Source organism: Neoarius graeffei, chromosome 17, assembly GCF_027579695.1.
Source record: "Neoarius graeffei isolate fNeoGra1 chromosome 17, fNeoGra1.pri, whole genome shotgun sequence".
NCBI lineage: Eukaryota > Metazoa > Chordata > Actinopteri > Siluriformes > Ariidae > Neoarius > Neoarius graeffei.
Window position 1 is genome coordinate 44,193,725 of NC_083585.1, and position 17,978 is coordinate 44,211,702.

General features: G+C 44.8%; 1 protein-coding gene across 1 annotated transcript; it reads left to right on the plus strand.

The window, feature by feature from the left end:
* Positions 1-5,403: 5,403 nt before the first annotated feature.
* On the plus strand, positions 5,404-5,940 carry LOC132901162 (phosducin-like). The gene has a single exon (XM_060943511.1). It carries the CDS (start codon positions 5,404-5,406, stop codon positions 5,938-5,940), a length of 537 nt encoding a protein of 178 aa, XP_060799494.1.
* The last annotated feature ends 12,038 nt before the right edge of the window (positions 5,941-17,978 follow it).

Sequence of the window (17,978 nt, forward strand, 5' to 3'; positions counted from 1 at the left end):
TCACAGCAAGAAGGTCCTGGGTTCGAGCCCTGGGGCCGGCGAGGGCCTTTCTGTGTGGAGTTTGCATGTTCTCCCCGTGTCCGCGTGGGTTTCCTCCGGGTGCTCCGGTTTCCCCCACAGTCCAAAGACATGCAGGTTAGGTTAACTGGTGACTCTAAATTGACCGTAGGTGTGAATGTGAGTGTGAATGGTTGTCTGTGTCTATGTGTCAGCCCTGTGATGACCTGGCGACTTGTCCAGGGTGTACCCCGCCTTTCGCCCGTAGTCAGCTGGGATAGGCTCCAGCTTGCCTGCGACCCTGTAGAAGGATAAAGCGGCTAGAGATAATGAGATGAGATGAGTTTAAAATGTACATGCCTTTTATATGTAAATCCAACACAAACATATGTGGATTTACATATAAAAGGCATATACATTTTAAACTGTAAAATATAATTTAAAACTACAAACATTACATGAAGCATACAAAGACGGTGTAATTCATCATACACATTATCTGTAAAAACCATGCACAATGTTCACTTCATACATACTAGATTTTCATAAAAAATTTGTATGAGGAAAATGCAAAATGGGCCACTTTCAGGAGTAAATCATACATGGCATATATATTTATTTATAAATCCTTATAAGGATTTATCCTTATATTTATAAGGATTTACTACTAAGACAGTGGTAAACTCTTATAAGTTCTTTACTGTTCTTTTTCGTATGGGTATGTCTTGTGACAGTCTACCTGGCAGACCGCCGCAACCAGGGCAAAAGGATGTACGCCATGCTGGATGACCAAAGCAATAGGTCGCTGGCACGCTCAGAGTTTTTTGATATCTTCCATGTAGGCGGGCCCACATACTCTTACACTCTAAAAACCTGCTCTGGTGTTGGTGACACGTCCGGCCGCCGAGCTACAGGCTTCGTCATCGAACCTGCAGATGGTGACATCAGCCTAACGCTGCCCACACTCCTGGAGTGTAACATGATTCCCAACAACAGAGACGAAATCCCCACTCAAGCCGCCGCGCACAGCCACCCTCACCTCAGAGCTATAGCCAATGAAATACCAGAAGTGGACATGAATGCTGAGATCCTGCTGCTTCTGGGCAGGGACATGCTGAGAGCGCACAAGGTGCGTAAACAGATCAACGGACCACATGACGCACCCTACGCACAGAGGCTGGACTTAGGATGGGTCATAGTTGGCGATGTGTGCCTGGGCAGCACACATCGGCCTCCCGAAGTCACCAGCATGAAAACATACATCCTTGAAAATGGCAGGCCAAGCCACTTTCCCCCATGTGAGAACCACTTGAAGGTAAAGGAGAAAATCTGTTCCCCTAATCAGCCCCAGCCTGTCAGCCGTGTGACATACAGTGACAACCTGGGCCTATCGGTTTTCCAGCAAACCAAGGATGATCACAAGCTTGCGCCATCAATGGAAGATCTCCTATTCCTTGAAACAATGGAAAATGAATTCTTCCAGGATTCGGCTAACAGTTGGGTGGCCCTGCTACCATTCCGCCAGCCCAGGATGTGTCTGCCTAATAACCGCCGATATGCCATGGGTCGGCTGAAGTCTCTGCACCGAACACTCAACAAAAATCCAGAGATGAAATCTCATTTTATGGACTTTATGCAAAAAATGCTGGACAGCCACCACGCAGAGCTTGCTCCTCCAACGCAAGACGGGAAGGAGTATTGGTACCTGCCCTTTTTTGGTGTCTACCACCCACAAAAACCCTCACAGATCCGTGTGGTGTTTGATTCGAGTGCACAGTTTGAAGGCAAGTCACTCAACGTGCTGCTCTCTGGGCCGAACATGAACAATAGCCTGCTAGGGGTTCTTATAAGGTTCAGGAAGAACTCAGTTGCATTCACAGCTGACATACAAGAAATGTTTCATTGTTTTCTCGTCCGAGAAGACTGCAGGGATGTTCTACGCTTTCTCTGGCACAGAGATAATGACCTGAGTAAAGAGGTGGTGGACTACAGAATGAGGGTGCATGTCTTCGGAAACAGTCCCTCTCCTGCTGTGGCCATCTATGGATTACGAAGAGCTGCCCGCCAGGGAGAAGAACTGTATGGCAGTGATGTGCGGCACCTCACTGATCGAGATTTCTATGTGAATGATGTCCTCAAGTCCATCTCCACCGTGGAGCAAGCAGTCGATCTACTCAAAAGAACACAGAAGATGCTGGCAGCCTCCAACCTCCGGCTCCACAAGGTAGCCTCCAACAAAGCCGATGTGATGGATGCATTTCCAGTCGAAGATTGCGCCAAAGACATCCAGGATCTTGACCTGTTTGTAGATGACTTACCAGATCAGCGAAGCCTCGGGGTGAAATGGAGCCTCATGTCAGACCACCTTACCTTTCATGTTCCTCAGGACGAAAGCCCTTACACACGCAGGGGCGTACTTTAAATGGTGAACAGCCTCTTCAACCCACTGGGGTTCTTGGCACCAGTGACTATCCAGGGCTGGCTATTGTTAAGAGAGCTGTCAGCACAGGCCTCGGACTGGGACTCACCCCTCCCTGAGGAAATGCGTGAGAAATGGACAGAGTGGCGAAACTCACTGAGCCATCTCAGCAGCATTCATGTGCCCCGCACATACTTTTCCATTCCCCCCTCTGAGATACAAAGCATCAAACTACGCGTCTTTTCCGATGCATCTGTCAAAGCCATATCTGCCGTTGCTTACCTGAGAGTCACCAGCACCAAAGGGACAGTAGAACTGGGATTCGTCATGGGTAAAGCGTGGCTCGCCCCTCAGCCCGAACTTACAATCCCCAGGCTTGAACTGTGCGCAGCGGTCATGGCTGTTGAAATCGCAGAGGCAATAAGTGAAGAAATAGACCTCCCACTCAACTCCGTCATCTTTTACACAGACAGCAAGGTTGCCCTGGGCTACATATTCAACCAGTCAAGGCGCTTCTACGTCTACGTAAACAACAGAGTTCAGCGTATAAGACAATCTACCACGCCTGAACAATGGCATTATGTGCCAACGGATCAGAATCCTGCAGACCATGGCTCACGCTCTGTTCCAGCCTCAAGACTCAGCAACACCTCATGGCTCACAGGCCCCTCGTTTCTCCTCAACTCTAAGCTTCCACCTGAGCAGCACACAGAGTTTGACCTTATCGACCCCGATAAGGACGCAGAAATCCGCCCTGAAGTCAAAACCCTATCCACACACGTCACTGAGAGCTTCCTTGACTCCAAACGCTGGGAGCGCTTCTCCACATGGAGATCACTGATCCATGCTGTGGCCAAACTCAGACACATAGCCCTATGTTTCGCTCACTCACAGAACAATGGAGACTGTGCTGGGTGGCACATCTGTAAGAAGGCCATCTCCAGTGGTACTCTCGAAGAGGCAGAGAACCTTGTCATCTGGAGTGTGCAGCATGAAGTCTATGGAGAGGAGTTCCGTTGCATCACTGCGAAATGTGACCTCTCCAAGCAAAGCCCACTCATCAAGTTGAATCCCACCATCGACAGCAGCGGCCTACTGAGAGTAGGTGGTCGCATCAGTCAGTCAGGCCTTGAAGTAAAGGAAACAAACCCCATCATCTTACCTGGCAGTCATCACGTCACCACTCTTATTGTACGACACCATCACGAGAGAGTGCAGCACCAGGGCAGGCACTTTACAGAGGGCACTGTCAGAGAGAGCGGCCTGTGGATAATGGGAGCAAAGAGGTGTATTGGGAAGATATTAAACAAATGTGTGATTTGCAGATGACTCAGAGGCAAGATTGAGGTGCAGCAAATGAGTGAACTACCTGCAGATCGTCTTCAGCCAGGCCCCCCTTTCTCACACGTGGGCATGGACATGTTCGGGCCATGGGAAGTGTCCACAAGGAGAACACGCGGGGGTCAGGCTAATAGTAAGAGATGGGCAATCCTGTTCACCTGTTTATGCACAAGGGCTGTCCACATCGAAGTGGTTGAAGAGATGAGCGCTTCTAGTTTCATCAATGCTCTGAGGCGTTTCTTTGCGCTGCGCGGCCCAGCCAAACAGTTGCGCTCAGACTGTGGGACCAACTTTGTTGGTGCATGCCGAGAAATGGGCATCAGCATTGCAGAGCAGAGTGAAGTCCAGAATTATCTGCAAGAAGAAAAATGTTCTTGGATCTTTAACCCACCCCATTCATCCCACATGGGTGGAGTGTGGGAACGCATGATTGACGTTGCACGACGCATACTGGACAGTGTGCTGCTGCGTGCTGGACAAGCACATCTTACGCATGAATCACTCACCACCTTCCTTGCCGAGGTCACAGCCATAATTAACGCTCGTCCTTTGATACCAGTCTCATCTGACCCTGAGCATCCCCACATTCTGTCACCCTCCATCCTGTTGACCCAGAAATCAGGTGCATCAGTTCCACCTTTGGGAAGCTGCAGTCCAAGGGAGATCTTAAAGAATCAGTGGAAACGTGTACAGCTGCTGGCTGACGAGTTCTGGAATAGGTGGCGCAAGGAGTATCTTGGCACTCTGCAGTCGCGGCACAAGTGGCAACACAAGAGACCAGATCTCAAGCCAGGAGACGTTGTTCTTCTCAAGGAGAAACAGGCCAGGAGGAATGAGTGGCCTATGGGGGTTGTCGTTAAGACAGTCCCAAGCCAGGATGGACTAATAAGGAAGGCTGAAGTCAAGATTGTTCAGCAAGGAACAACAAAGAACTATTACAGACCTATTTCAGAACTAGTGTTCCTTCTATCCTCAGAGTAAGGTATCATTCTAATGTGTTATGGTATCTCTAAGATACCAGACGGGGAGTGTTCTGGCCCTACCAGCAGTTCTTATGTTAAAGAATGCAGAGACTTTTATTTTGCCTATTGTTTACACCCAACATTGTAGCTGCAGGAAATCTGTAGAGAGGAGAAGGAAAAGTTAGACAGCATGGTTATAAGCAGCATGGAAGTTTGTTGTTGTGCTCCCCCTTCTGTGTAGTTGTTGAAAGGCATTCTCTTTTCACAATTTTCCATATAAAGAGTCAACTTCACCCTCGGTGTCCTGGACTTATTGTGTGGAGTTGTTTAGCTTGCTGGATAGCTGAATTAGGACATTCTGTGAAGCCAGTACAGCAGGGGTTATCAATTCAGAGACAAAAATTGGTGATTTCCCTGCTCTAAAGGCAGATAATGTACCTCAGGGAAATCGCCAAATTTTTCATTAGTCTGGGCCTCTTGAACTGGAGTTGTTGATTTTTTTTTTATCTACAAACAGAGCATTGGTCTGTATATTGGTAGAATATGTCACATGAAACCAGACTGTCAGCTGTCATCATAACCAGAAACCAGACTGTCATCAACATACTATGCCTAGTGACATGTATGATGATGCCTATTGACATGTATACCTGATGACAAATATGCAGCATTTCTAACAGCATAATGTGTCACCCAAACCAGATGAGTGTTCAGGAGTATGAGATGATCCAGGAGGAAGATGAACGATGTCTGAGAAAATACCGCAGGCAGTACATGCAGGAAATGCATGATCGTTTGAGCTTTGGGCCCAAGTTCGACAGTGTCTTTGAGCTGGAAAGCAGTGAAGCCTTCCTCAAGACCATTGAGAAGGAGCACCGGCTCACGCTGATCATCGTGCACATCTATGATGATGCTATCAAAGGCTGTGAAGCTCTCAACAACTGCCTGAACAGCTTGGCGGTTGAGTACTCCAGTGTGAAGTTTTGTCGAATCCGGGCATCTGCCACGGGTGCAGGAGAACGGTTCTCCGATGATGTCCTACCCACTGTGCTGGTGTATAAGGCTGGAGAAATGCTGGGAAACTTCATTTGTGTTACCAAGCATCTCAGTGAGGAGTTCTTCGCTTCTGATGTGGAGAACTTTCTCAATGAGTACGGCTTGTTGCCAGAGAAGGAATTCACTGCTTGCCCTGATGATGATGAAGAGCTTGGGGTGGAATAATCTAGAAAGAGCATACTAGTGGAGAAGAACCAGAGTAGAAGATCCATGGCAAATGTTTGGGACCAAGCAAGCTTTTGTCCGATAATTTTATGTATAGAAGCTCATTAACTCACATGCTCTATTAGGAACTTGCATGTTGGATAAAGTGATGCTAAAACACATTTATATGAACCAAAGCAAGATGTTTCTTATCAGTAACTGACTCTCCTAGCACATTTCCACAGAGTAAATAAATACAAATGAGTGAAACCTAAATTGCATCATAAAATGATGATTTTACCTTTTAAGTTGGCTAGATAAAGGATAGACAGTCTAAGTCATGGGGATTTCTGAAATTTATGAAGGTCCTTCAATAATCAGTGACAGTTACCTTTGAATGTGTAACCATTAGTAAATAGTTTGGTGTAAATAAAACATAAATTTGAAGTGGTTATGTTTTGGTCCATAGTGGCACTTCATTTGCCACTTCACTTTTGATTAGTACCATGTACATGGTCTGGTGTCAATGTCAACGTTTCTTTCTTTTTTTGAACAAGCGATGTTGTCAGTTCATTAACCAGACCAGAAAAGGTAAATAAACTAAACTATGAAACTCTTGTGAAAATGCCCCTTTCTGACCTGTCTGTGAATGAGTGTGAGTGTAAATGAGTGTACATAGTGCCCTGTGATTGACTGGCATTCATTTTGGGGTGGATTCCTGCCTCATGACCAGTGTTCCCACAATAGACTTTGGATCCACAGCAACCCCAACCGGCAGTAAATGAATATTCATGAATGAATGAATGTCAATGTCATGGTTCTCAGTAATAAATGTGCATAAATTCATATTAAAAAAAGAAGATGCTAAACATCATATAATGCTGCAACAGGGTGAGGGTTCAATCAATTAACCATATAAACTGCTAGAATATGTACACTACCGTTCAAAAGTTTGGGGTCACCCAGACAATTTTGTGTTTTCCATGAAAAGTCACACTTTTATTTACCACCATAAGTTGTAAAATGAATAAGTCAAGACATTTTTCTGGCCATTTTGAGCATTTAATCAACCCCACAAATGTGATGCTCCAGAAACTCAATCTGCTCAAAGGAAGGTCAGTTTTATAGCTTCTCTAAAGAGCTCAACTGTTTTCAGCTGTGCTAACATGATTGTACAAGGGTTTTCTAATCATCCATTAGCCTTCTGAGGCAATGAGCAAACACATTGTACCATTAGAACACTGGAGTGAGAGTTGCTGGAAATGGGCCTCTATACACCTATGGAGATATCGCACCAAAAACCAGACATTTAGTAGAATTTAGCTAGAATAGTCCTTTACCACATTAGCAATGTATAGAGTGTATTTCTGATTAGTTTAAAGTGATCTTCATTGAAAAGAACAGTGCTTTTCTTTCAAAAATAAGGAAATTTCAAAGTGACCCCAAACTTTTGAACGGTATTGTATTTTTTAAAGGAATACTCCGGAGTGAAATGCTTTCTAGGTCTATTTTTGCATTATTGGGAGTGCATACGTTGAGTTGCTACCACAATCACGTCAATCGGATGTGTTTTGAGAAAATTCGTTTTTTGCGATTTCAACCGGAAAGCGCTAACACGGCAGTGCACGGGGCATGTCTTTTTGCCGATACAAAACGCTAGTTTTAAAACCATTGCAAAGCTCAAAACAACATGACAGTTCTGTGGAAGTGAGTAGAGGGTTCCTACAAACAAAACGAAGTGTCCCTAGCTCTGCAAGTGCACGGACAGAGTACGTAGAAGAGTAAATACAAGGCCAGTGACCTTACCTGAAGTTGTTCTTCTCCAGACGCCATCTTCAGGGGACAGTCCGTAAAAGTTGAGTGCCGAGTGCAGAGCACAACGATGTGCATTTCCAGCGGGATGGGCTCTGCACTCGGTGTGCATTTCCACTCTGTCCGTGCACTTGCAGAGGCAGGGACACTTCGTTTTGTTTGTAGGAACCCTCTACTCACTTCCACAGAACTGTCATGTTGTTTTGAGCTTTGCAATGGTTTTAAAACTAACGTTTTGTATCGGCAAAAAGACATGCCCCGCACACTGCCGTGTTAGCGCTTTCCGGTTGAAATCGCAAAAAACAAATTTTCTCAAAACACGTCCGATTGACGTGATTGTGGTAGCAACTCGACGTATGCACTCCCAATAATGTGAAAATAGACCTAGAAAGCATTTCACTCCGGAGTATTCCTTTAAGTTAAAATGTTAAGGGGCTCACTCATAGTGTTCAGGAGTTTATTAAATTGCATTAATGGTATTTAGCAGATGCTCTATCCAGAGCAGCGTACAATATACCCAGAGCCTGGGGAACAGTTGGGGGTTAGGTGCTTTGCTCAAGGGCACTTCAGCCATTCTTGCTGGTCCAGGGAATTGGACTGGCAACCTTTTGGTCTCAAAGCTGCTTCTCTAACCATTAGGCCATGGCGTCCCATAATAGCTTCCCATAATAACAATTGCTGATTTTTCAATAATTATCTGTTTCAGACAAAAATTCTAAAGAGATTTCTATTGAAATCATTCTATGTCAAACGCTTGCATGTATATATCAGACAGAAGACAGATACAAAAGTGTGATCAAACCAACAGGACACTAAACACTGTGTTTTGACTGACATACTGACTACCAGTGACCATTTCTAGGACCTAGAATATTGTCTAAAGTTGATTTTCCACAAACCATTCCCTGAACCTCAAACCATTCTGTTCAGCATTAGAGATTTTGAAAAACAAAGTCATAGACAAGAAGATTTCTTCTGTGCATATTACAGTAAATAGAAAATAAACATGCACAACTGGTTTATCAGGGATGTCATGCAGATTACAGATAAAGTATCACTCTCTAAATGTTCGGTGGAAATTAGTTGAAAGTTTGAGAAATAAATATCTGATCTCATCTCATTATCTCTAGCCGCTTTATCCTGTTCTACAGGGTTGCAGGCAAGCTGGAGCCTATCCCAGCTGACTACGGGCGAAAGGCGGGGTACACCCTGGACAAGTCGCCAGGTCATCACAGGGCTGACACATAGAGACACACAACCATTCACACTCACATTCACACCTACGGTCAATTTAGAGTCACCAGTTAACCTAACCTGCATGTCTTTGGACGAAACCGGAGCACCCGGAGGAAACCCACACGGACATGGGGAGAACATGCAAACTCCACACAGAAAGGCCCTCGCCGGCCACGGAGCTCGAACCCGGACCTTCTTGCTGTGAGGCGACAGCACTAACCACTAGAGCCCTGCACTCTCGTGGGAGTCCCGCAGGACTCGGGGGACCCGCCGCAAAGCAGTGCGGCGCGGGACAAATTTTGAAAGCTCATTGCGGGCGGGACCGGAAGTGCACATATGCGCGCGCGGGCGGGAGCGGGAGTGCACATATGCGGCGCGGGTGGGAGCGGTGATAAGCTGCAGTCCCGCTAACTGAAAACGTGCTTGAAATAAAATTTATAAAATTATTAATTTATGTCTATCGTATATAATTTGTGCTGGATATTTTATTTGGCATTAATAAAAACATTTTAAGACGCCTAAATTTGCAGAGAGAGCCAGATTGAGTGAGAAATTGTATCTTAAACTTGCCACTGGTCACCCTAAGGGGAAATTCTTTGATCACTTTTATGACTCGCAGTTCACACCCAGCTAGCAAGAAAACCATGAGTGAATTGATTTACTTGTTGCGTTAGTCTACAACTTTAATCAGAGAGACACGTTACACAGTGACGGTAGGCTTGACTCAATGTTATCCTAGAAATTCTTCCTGTAATATGCAAATTTGGCTGTCCAATCAGAGGCGGCCAAATTTGCATATTACAGGAAGGATTTCTGGGATAGCATTGAGTCAAGCCTACCGTCACTGTGTAACGTGTCTCTCTGATTAAAGTTGTAGACTAATGCAAGCAGTAAATCAATTCACTTCTTTTACTAGCTTTGCTTTACAATAAAAAAAAAAAAAAAGATACAAAGCAAGCCCATTAACGTTTTTATGCTAATCAGAGAATTACAATGGTTTTTCATGTGATAAAAATTTGCGATTAAATATTTTAATTGTTTGATGCCTTATTACTATTAGAGATATTACATGCTGAATTCAGAAACAAGGTAAACAATAAGAAACGTGAGCTGTAGATATTTATGCTCAAATCCACTCAAAGTAGGGGGTGGGGCACCATCACGCTGTGTCAAAACAAGAACTTTCCTGAGAAATAAGGCGAACGTCTGCATCATGCAGGATTTTCGGGCGGGAGCGGGACAAAATATGGCAGGCAAGGGCGGGAGCGGGACTGAAAATCATAATTCTTTGCGGGCGGGAGTGGGACTGCACAATGCGGGCGCGGGCAGGAGCGGGACTGAAAAATCCGATCCGCGCAGACCTCTACTAACCACTACACCACCGTGCCGCAGAAATAAATATAAATAATAGATTTCACTTCTGGGGGCGGCACGGTGGTGTAGTGGTTAGCGCTGTCGCCTCACAGCAAGAAGGTCCGGGTTCGAGCCCCGTGGCCGGCGAGGGCCTTTCTGTGCGGAGTTTGCATGTTCTCCCCGTGTCCGCGTGGGTTTCCTCCGGGTGCTCCGGTTTCCCCCACAGTCCAAAGACATGCAGGTTAGGTTAACTGGTGATTCTAAATTGACCGTAGGTGTGAATGTGAGTGTGAATGGTTGTCTGTGTCTATGTGTCAGCCCTGTGATGACCTGGCGACTTGTCCAGGGTGTACCCCGCCTTTCGCCCGTAGTCAGCTGGGATAGGCTCCAGCTTGCCCGTGACCCTGTAGAAGGATAAAGCGGCTAGAGATAATGAAATGAGATGAGATTTCACTTCTAGATTGATTCGTAACCTTAACTGTGACAAACCCAAGGGGTACACCCTGGACAAGTCGCCAGGTCATTCCAGGGCTTACACATAGAGACAAACAACCATTCACACTCACATTCACACCTACGGTCAATTTAGAGCCACCAATTAACCTAACCTGCATGTCTTTAGACTGCGGAGGAAACCCATGCAGACATGGGGAGAACATACAAACTCCACACAGAAAGGCCCTCACCAGCCGCTGGGCTCGAACCCAGGACCTTCTTGCTGTGCGGCGACAGTGCTAACCACTACACCACTGTGCCACCCCAATGGGGAAATCATGACTCAGAATTTTGCTTCTTCATGAAATGATTTTGCAAAACACTGGGACGAAATTATTGTAATAAATAGTCTCAGTTGAGGGGCGGCACGGTGGTGTAGTGGTTAGCGCTGTCGCCTCACTGCAAGAAGGTCCTGGGTTCGAGCCCCGGGGCCGGCGAGGGCCTTTCTGTGTGGAGTTTGCATGTTCTCCCCGTGTCCGCATGGGTTTCCTCCGGGTGCTCCGGTTTCCCCCACAGTCCAAAGACATGCAGGTTAGGTTAACTGGTGACTCTAAATTGACCGTAGGTGTGAATGTGAGTGTAAATGGTTGTCTGTGTCTATGTGTCAGCCCTGTGATGACCTGGCGACTTGTCCAGGGTGTACCCCGCCTTTTGCCTGTAGTCAGCTGGGATAGGCTCCAGCTTGCCTGCGACCCTGTAGAAGGATAAAGCGGCTAGAGATAATGAGATGAGATGAGATGAGTCTCAGTTGATTAAAACTAATAATATTCATGCTCACAAACATTTAAGAGGGATATTTAATGACTGATGAAGCCATTTTAAGAGCATACAGTATGTAGTAATATTATGACTTGAAGACGTCAAAAATGGTCTTTTTTTTCAGGACTGCCCACATTCAAAATGTAATCTGTGCAATTTTGATATAACTCAATAATAAAATAACACAAACTAAAAACACACACTCTCCCTAAAATCTCAGGGTGTGTGAAATTTAAAATCACTTATTTGTTTGTCTGTGAAGATTCTCAGTCATCCAGGTCATGGTGAACTGTGGGTGGTAAAAGAGAGCAACTGGACTTGCTTGAAGATTCTTGAAGACGTTTCACCTCTCATCTGAAAGGCTTCTTCAGTTCTGTCTGACTGGTAGGGAGCATCAGGTGTTTATCCTCTCATGGATGAAAAGCTCATCTAAGGTGTCATTCAGTGCGTTTACATGCACATAGAGAAAATCGAATTTCTGCCGTAGCTCGACTGAAATCGAAGTTCTAAATGCCATGGAAACACCTTAGCTCGGCTGAAATTGAACCGAACTGGATTTCTCGTAATCGAGCTACGCGACCTAGATTATGCGATTGTAGCCGAGCTACTTAGTGCATGTAAACCCTATCGAGCTATGTAGTCGAGCTACTTACTTCAGCACTGCCCCTTCCGGAAGTGACGAGTGACGAGACCACAAGCGGGAAACACAACAGCCTCGGTCGGCATGACAACAGTAGTAGAAACGTGCACTTCTGGAGCAATGAAGAGATAGAGTTCATGCTCATTCAGCTTAAGGAGTTGAATATATATATATATATATATATCGATGTTGCTGTCCTCGTCATCGTTCTTCTTGTGAACACAGAACTGATAACTTTGTTTATACTCTTGAATAGCTCTTCTTCATGACGACAACCGGAAGTGTACCAACACGATGGGGCGTGTAGCGCCACCTGTGGCTCGGGTGCACAATGTACCTCACACAATAGCTCGATTTCCTTGTGTGCATGTAGGATTGAATTTCTCTGGCACCCCTGCTGGGACCCTTAGTTCGATTACCGACAGTAGCTCGATTTGGATGTGCATGTAAACACACTGATTGAGTCGTCCTGTTGCTGGGAGCTGGTTGTGAACGGCCTCGAGAGTCATTAGGACAGACCTGGGCATTTTCCAGCCCACGGGCCGCATCCGGCCCTTTGGTTCATTCTGACCGGCCCGCGTAAGGTTAATTAGAAATTACAAAATAAACATATTTTCTAATTTTACCTCATGCATGGACTGAATGTGCATTGCTTTTATTTTGAAGTTGTGTTCAACAAAAACGCAATGCGCGCGACATGAAAATGACATGAAATCCCACAAAACCTAATCCCGCGATAACTACTTCCGTAATTTGTCCAGACCAACCACAAACTTGCACGTCATCCTTCAAACGGTCCAGCCAATCACATAGTGTGACGTCACCAGCAGGCGCCGGAGCCCGAGCCGATCTGTAGATCTGATACCTACACCGAATGGACTGATGATCATGTGTCAGCTGTGCTTCGCATCTCCACCTCAGACATTCAACCTGACTTTGATGCACTCGTTAAAGACCAACAGAGACTAGATTTCTCTCACTGAACAAATAAAAAACACCAAATGAGGTGATTAGACTACAAATGTGGGCATCGTTATTATAATATGATGTATCTTGTTTGATATTTGGAGTAGAAAGACAATATTGTGATGTCTTTATTGTGTTTTGGGGTGAATGTGACTGAAAAAAAAATGGTACAAACGTTCACATTTTGTTAACCATTGTTTTGTGAAATTTGATTGAATAAATGACATTTTTTGTAAGGCAACCTCGTTTTTTCCATACTCTTACCAGTCTTAGCAGCTTGTAAAAACAATGATATTTATTGCTTTATATAAAAAAATACAATTAATATTATGCAGAATTTAGTTCAGCCTTATGGTCCGGCCCTCCACAAAATTTTCTGTTTCTCATGTGGCCCTATGGAAAAAATAATTGCCCACCCCTGCATTAGGATGATCAATGGATTGCCCGTTAGGGTGAGCAATGGAATGCTGATTCTCTCTGTCCTCCTGTGAGTCACTACTGAAAACAGCTGGGTTTTGGTGTGCATTCAGTTGTCTGGGAAGTGTGCCAAGGACTGCATTGTAGGTGGCTCATAAATGATGTCTTAGGCTACATCCACACGACAACGGCAATGAGATTTTTTTTTAGCGGGTAAAAAAAATATCACGTCCACATGGGCAATGGATCAGTAAAATATCAGGTACATATGGCAACGCAACGCTTGCTGAAAACGATGCAATACACATGCCACACCTCTACGTGCACTGTAAGACGGTCCCATCGGAGACACCAGAACAATAGAAGAAGTAGGACGCATGCACATAAACCCCTTCTTCCACCCAGCGTGATGACTTGTTCTAGTCATGTGGTTGTGACGTCATCGTAAACAAATCCGTTCTACTCATCCAGACGACTTCGCAACGGCGCCGTTGCCAGATTTTTCCACTCTGGAACCCGTTCTCAAAAGATTTCATTTTGGGGCACCCAAAACGCCAGTACCATGTGGACGCCAGGCCGAAACAATAAACAATTTTATCAGACTCACCTGAATCCGTTGCCGTGTGGACAGGGCCTTTAACTCCTCGCTCATACCAACGATCCTCTCTGGCAAAGGACACTCATTTCAGGATTGCAATGTACGCATTTTAGCCAGAGAGGATCATTAGTATGAGCGACGAGTTAAAGAAGCCATTTTTGTCAACCTGGAACGGCCATCACTGAACAGAGGTGGGGGTCTAAGACATCATTTATCAGCCATCTACAATGCAGTCCTTGGCACACTTCCCAGACAACTGAATGCACACCAAAACCCAGCTGTTTTCAGTGACTCACAGGAGGACAGAGAGAATCAGCATTCCATTGATCACCCTAACGGGCAATCCATTGATCATCCTAATGACTCTCGAGGCTGTTCACAACCAGCCCCCAGTGACCCACACCAACAGGATGACTCAATGACACCTCAGATGAGCTTTTCATCCATGAGAGGATAAACACCTGATGCTCCCTACCAGTCAGACAGAACTGAAGAAGCCTTTCGGATGAGAGGTGAAACGTCTTCAAGAATCTTCAAGCAAGTCCAGTTGCTCTCTTTTACCACCCACAGTTCACTTATTTGTTCACGAGGCAGAAATACATGTGTAGACCAGAGTTTTATACAGGATACATGCTAGGTACAGGTTACTTGTGTTCATTTGCATGCCCATTTTTAAGCCTGTTTTACAGTATGATTTCAGCTGTCGTTTAAGAGTATTAATTGCCACACTGTGTGAGATGATCCCAATTAAATCTTGGCTGAATTCTACAACAGACTGTGTGGGAAGCCTAATGGTTAGAGAAGCAGCTTTGGGAACACAATGTTGCCGGTTCGATTCCATGGACCAGAAGGAATGACTGAAGTGCCCTTGAGCAAGGCACCCCAACTGTTCCTCAGGCTGCATTGGGTACGTTGTACGTCACTCTAGATAAGAGCATCTGCTAAACGCCATTAATGTAATGTGTGTTTCATGTGGACCCTCTAACAGTAGATCTGTGATTAAAGAAAATTACCAATCAGCATGATCCTGGGCTCATGCAGGGACATGAGGTCACATAACATAAGCCTAAAAAGTGAAATTCAAGTAATAAGGATATTTTTACCGTACATGCTTTCTTTATGTTTCACCAATGAACAGTTGATAACTTCAACAAAATAGACTTCATGTCAAAACTATAATGAATTTCTTGGTTACACAGTTATTTGACAACTGTGTAACCTATTTGACTATAGGACACACTTATAGAAGCGAGTTATTTATAATCACACCATCTGTTGTGACTCAAATGAGGATGGGTTCCCTTTTGAGTCTGGTTCCTCACAAGGTTTCTTCCTTATATCATCTCAGGGAGTTTTTCCTTGCCACCATCGCCTCAGGATTGCTCATGAGGGACAAATTCTTATGTTTAAAATATATATTTTCTGTAAAGCTACTTCGTGATGTTAAAAGCACTCTACAAATAAAATTGACTTGACTTGCCACTACTTACTGTCCTGGGAGTTTTGCATACTCCTATGCTGTCCTCCTGACCGACTAGTGGCCTAGTGGTAGCGTGTCCGCCTCTCGATCGGGAGATCGGGAGTTCTATTCACGGTCAGGTCATACCAAAGACCATCATAAAAATGGTACCTACCGCCATCTGGCAAGGCACGCTGCAATACAGATGTGCATGGGGAGTTAAACTCTCGTGGTTACCAGAGGACTAGCCCCCCACTGTAACCCTAGCTATGTAATAGGCGAGAGGCTGAGGGCTATGGAAACGGAGATCGGCGCCGCCCGATGCGCCACATACAGGTTGGGCCTGGTTAGTACTTGAGTGGGAGACTGCCTAGGAATACCAGGTACTGTAAGGCGTGGGAAGGAAGGAGGATGCTGTCCTCCTATTAAGAGATTTTAGGTGAGTGTCATAGGAATGATCAGACTCAGATTTTAATAAAATATTTTTCACACTGCCCAGAACTTTGCCATCAGCCGTCTTTGGTTGCAATGGGACTAAATCTCCAGCCGGTGTGCACGTCACATTATTCATCCTAAGTCCACTGATGTCATCTCAAAAAGAATTGATGTGTGAATTGAATAAATATAACTTCAAATAACGAATAAATGTCTGCAGGACTATGTGACATGTATCTGATGTTCTGTGTGAGTGTGTGCACATCTACTATGTGAAACACTAAGGAAAAAACAAGAAGTTACAATTCATAGTTTATGAGTGAATGAAATGTTGAGTGATAAAGCCCATGATGTGAGGATAATGACACGGTTCACTCCTTGGAAATCGATCCAGTTTTACCACATGTATTATTCTAGAGTAACCAGTGTGTTTACTGTGCAATTATGATCAGTCATCACTGCCTTATTTCTTTTATGAGTCAATGCCACATCTTTAATAGGGCAGGAAAAAAAAGTCAAATTGATTTAAATGCCTTTTCATATCATTAATCTTCTCATTAATGGAACATTGGTTCCGTCCTTGGTTAAATAAATGCAATATACTGATAATGGTTTCTGTTAGGATTTAAAGCCATGATTTAAGTTAGTTTTGTAGTTTTAGAATGCAGAATGTGATTTGGGATTGTTAAGACTTTATGAATTTAACATTTTAGCCTCTTAGATCCTCATCTCATCTCATTATCTCTAGCCGCTTTATCCTTCTACAGGGTCGCAGGCAAGCTGGAGCCTATCCCAGCTGACTATGGGCGAAAGGCGGGGTACACCCTGGACAAGTCGCCAGGTCATCACAGGGCTGACACATAGACACAGACAACCATTCACACTCACATTCACACCTACGGTCAATTTGGAGTCACCAGTTAACCTAACCTGCATGTCTTTGGACTGTGGGGGAAACCGGAGCACCCGGAGGGGACCCACGTGGACACGGGGAGAACATGCAAACTCCGCACAGAAAGGCCCTCGCCGGCCCCGGGGCTCGAACCCGGACCTTCTTGCTGTGAGGCGACAGCGCTAACCACTGCACCACCGTGCCGCCCCCCTCTTAGATCCTATTCCTGTATAATTTCCTGTAAAGTTACTGTGTGACCTTCCTCCGGTGGAGAAGACACACACTTCTTTGCTAGACTAGACATAAACATGTCTTTGTTTAAAACTGTCGTAAAAACATCTCACGCGCTTTGACGTGCGTAAATGCTGAAATTCCTGAAACATCCGTTGATATGAAATATTATTTTGCTTATGATTGAAGGTTTCATTTACACACACACACACACACACACACATTAATGGAATTAAGGAACTCCATTGGAATTAAGATGTGATTTGCTGACTTAGCACAAGATATCCACACATTCACATACGCACACACATAACGCACACACATCCTACACCCACCCCTCTACACGCACGTACATAGCCAAGGTCACACACACACACACATTTACACATCGCACACACACATATTCGACAGACACAACACACAAAAACAGCTTTTGGGATGTTATAAAAGGATGTGTGGAATATTTTAACTTTGGCGAGAAAACTGTGAATAAACAGCAGTGAAACCGATCTCTGGTTCTCTGGGTTTTTTTCGCGGTGTTTTCGCTCCAGAATTCTGTAGGTGGCACGAAGGCATTAGTCTCGAGAAGAAGCCATTCCAGCTGGGGGAACCTTTACAGTTTCATATTTGTTTAATAACAGTTTTATTTTTGCCTTTTTTAGGTTTATCTTGTGGACAGGTTTTGACAGTTATAACTTAACCTCCCCCCCAAATATCTCTATACAATTGTAATTCAGAAAATATACCATTTGAAGAGACAGAAAAA